Raw genomic sequence first — 2,804 nt, 5'->3', positions numbered from 1 at the left:
CAGTCCCATATTTCAGCCGTAAGCCGCCTTTTCCATTGTATTTAGGTCCTTCCTCACATCTTAACAGTTAACACCCACGAGCCCCAAGTCTTCAACAATTTACCTTTGCACCTTTCCATTTCTCCTTGACCGCAACACCCTCCATATTGTTTCAACATATTCCCCCACCCAAACGCCCAATAATCCTTGCCTTCCCATATAACCAGTCTTGAAAAGTACCCAAGAATTTATTAATCCACCCATTCCTTTTTGTTTTCCTTTCCCTTTAACCATAACATTAACCTTCCGATATTCGTCTCTGTGTCAGCAACCCAAGCCCGGCAAACATTGGCGGACTTCTAGGGATGAAAACGGCCGCACCGGGTGGTCCTTTTCTAGTCCAATCGGAATCAGTGATTCAAACGAGGCTGAAGTTAGAGCATACATGCAGAGTATTTGGCTGATGTCGTACATCGACTAAGATAATCTTGTAGTGGAAGGAGATTCCCTAAACGTTATCAGGTGGCTGGAAGGGTGAACCCCTCCATCGTGGAGATTTTCAAAGTTCATTGAAGAGATTTGTGATCGAGTGGAAGGAACTCATGTCCAATTCCATCCTGTCAGAAGATCTCCGAACAGGGAGGTGGATCAGTTAGCTCAGGAAGGAGTGTCCCGTGTGACTATAGAATTTTTTATTTCCTCCCCCGCCTCCCCCTTCCCCTCCCCCCCCCAAAAAAAACAAAAAAACAAAAAAAAAATATTGGGACGGGTTCTGTGTTGGTGTCTTCTCTGAGTTTTCCCTTTCATTTGCATCAATTCTTGCTTCGACTTTCTCAGTCGTGTGCTTTCTTCACTAATAAATCCCCATCAATTCAAAAAAAAAATAATAATAAACCCAAGAGAACCACGTCTTCTCTTCTTCTCAATGGCAGTAAAATGCTTTTTTGAGATGGCACCCTCAAGTGCCATTACTACAAAACGCAGATGCTTCCCCAAAGACTATCCTCACTTTAAACTGTTGTACACAGACCCCAACTTTTTCTATTTTGGTATTTTCCCTTTTGCACTCTCTTTTGTTTCTACTTTCTCTTCACCATGGCAAAACAGGAGATACAGACCGTGGGCTAGGGCAAATATCTCGTCGCCGGCGGAGGATGCGAGGTCTCTTATAGCAATGGTTCAAACAAGGCAACGGTGAGGGCTAGGAAACCGTAGCAAAACGGAATCCGACGGAGATCAATTGACTGCCGAGATGGTGTGATCGATGGATACAAGACTTATAGAAGTTTATATAAGGGGTCCTTGGGCCTTCATTGAAACAACCACTTTTAGACAAATCTTCACTGCTAGAAAATCACTGAGAGCCCGGATAACCATTTTAATATGTTGGGAAACAGAAAGAGAAGAAAATCGGATTCAAGGGTTTTGAAACAAGAGAAGAGCGGGGCTTTTATTGCGGAGGCGAGAACGAGAAGATGGACACTAACGAAGAAAGTGTAAAAGGGCCTCCTTTCACAGGAAGAAGAAGAGGGAGGCAATTGGATCTGCAGCTGATAGTGGTAAGCAATGGCGGCCGGGTGGACGGCTTGATCAGCCATCGACCAAAGGACAGCGTTGCTAAGGCTGTGCTCAGGGCAAGGTCTGATTGACCTGCTCTGACACCATGACAAATAATAGAAAGCTGCACTAATGTTGATTTCTTAAATTGATTACAATTATCCCTAATGAGTGTTTGAATAGAACAGTCAAAGGCACAAAGATAGCAAGCAATTAACATATTCAGGAAAGTGATAATGATAGAAATCCTAACTCCTAAACCTAGCTTAGCTGCCCAATATATCCAGACTGCCTATCCAACCACACACTCAATCCAACAGTCAGATCTGAAAGGATCTGATATTCCCTAACAGTCCTCCAAAAGAACCGATTCAACAGTTGACGAGGTGCTTCTGTGAGTGTTCATTGCTAATCATGGAGGGCGATCCTCTTAGTGTAAGCAATATGGCTAGGCACGAGCCATGACGACATATTGGTAAGACTTCTGAGACAATTTTTAATATTATGAAGTGTGAAAAGCTAGGTTGGTTACAGGTACAATGACAATTCAGGAAGTGGAGTTTCCAATTGCATTATCGGTTACAATCGTAATTCTGATACTATTAAGTACCATCTACCATCAATATACAATATAATCATTGTATGCAAATGTCAAAACATTGAGGAAAAAAAGAAACACACACAAACACACAAATTCAGTAACCCTAGCTTCTCTGTAACATAACAAAGACAATAGTTCCAAATTTACTCACTCTTTAAGTGAATCCGTCTCTCACTTCTGATTCCTTTGAAATAACGCATTTTTCTGTCATAATAGGAGGTATCAAGTAAAGTTCCTACCCAAATTTAGGTCTAAATTGGCATGAATTTTGCACTTACATAAGAAGAAAAAACTGAGTGTTTCCTAGTGAGCTTTCCTTCGCTGCGGTTGTTTCTCGGTAGCTAACCTGTAAATCCAATAAACCTGAGAGAGAGAGAGAGAGAAGTTAGGAAAAAAAAATGAAACCGATCTGTTGATTTGATGATGGAGAAAACGAGGATAAAGAGTACTAATGCTTACTAAGGCGAAGACGTGAACGGCTATGAGAACAACGACGAGAAGAGGAACGGCATCGAGAATCCAAGGCCGAGGTATTGTCTGCTCCTTCGCCATTGAAGCCTCTGCTCCAACGAGAGATGGAGCTGTAACTTCGACTCTCCCAACGCCCGAAACCCCTGTTTTCATGCTTTTTTCCCTGTACTTTCCGCCAAAGTTACCAATTACTGCT

The 2,804-nt window shown here is 42.4% G+C and overlaps 1 protein-coding gene across 1 annotated transcript; it reads right to left on the bottom strand.

Moving 5' to 3' along the window:
* Window positions 1-2,082: 2,082 nt before the first annotated feature.
* On the bottom strand, window positions 2,083-2,804 carry LOC143851291 (uncharacterized). The gene is made up of 3 exons (XM_077360669.1): window positions 2,597-2,804; window positions 2,416-2,500; window positions 2,083-2,341 (listed from the first exon to the last, which is right to left on the bottom strand). Exons 1-2 carry the CDS (start codon window positions 2,759-2,761, stop codon window positions 2,441-2,443), a joined length of 225 nt encoding a protein of 74 aa, XP_077216784.1. The 5' UTR covers window positions 2,762-2,804; the 3' UTR covers window positions 2,083-2,341; window positions 2,416-2,440.

This window comes from Tasmannia lanceolata, unplaced genomic scaffold, assembly GCF_043159265.1.
Source record: "Tasmannia lanceolata isolate RefF3 unplaced genomic scaffold, GAP_Taslan_0.1 ptg000018l, whole genome shotgun sequence".
In the NCBI taxonomy this organism is placed as follows: domain Eukaryota; kingdom Viridiplantae; phylum Streptophyta; class Magnoliopsida; order Canellales; family Winteraceae; genus Tasmannia; species Tasmannia lanceolata.
Note: the sequence above shows the minus strand (reverse complement) of the source record. Positions and strands in the feature narration are given on the sequence as shown.

What these genes read in the sequence shown, in the direction of transcription:
- LOC143851291 (XM_077360669.1), bottom strand. Translation starts at nt 2,761, where the DNA reads ATGAAAACAGGGGTTTCGGGCGTTGGGAGAGTCGAAGTTACAGCTCCA. An exon ending in CCGTTCACGTCTTCGCCTTA is followed by an intron (nt 2,501 to 2,596) that starts GTAAGCATTAGT and finishes TCTCTCTCTCAG; the next exon opens with GTTTATTGGATTTACAGGTT.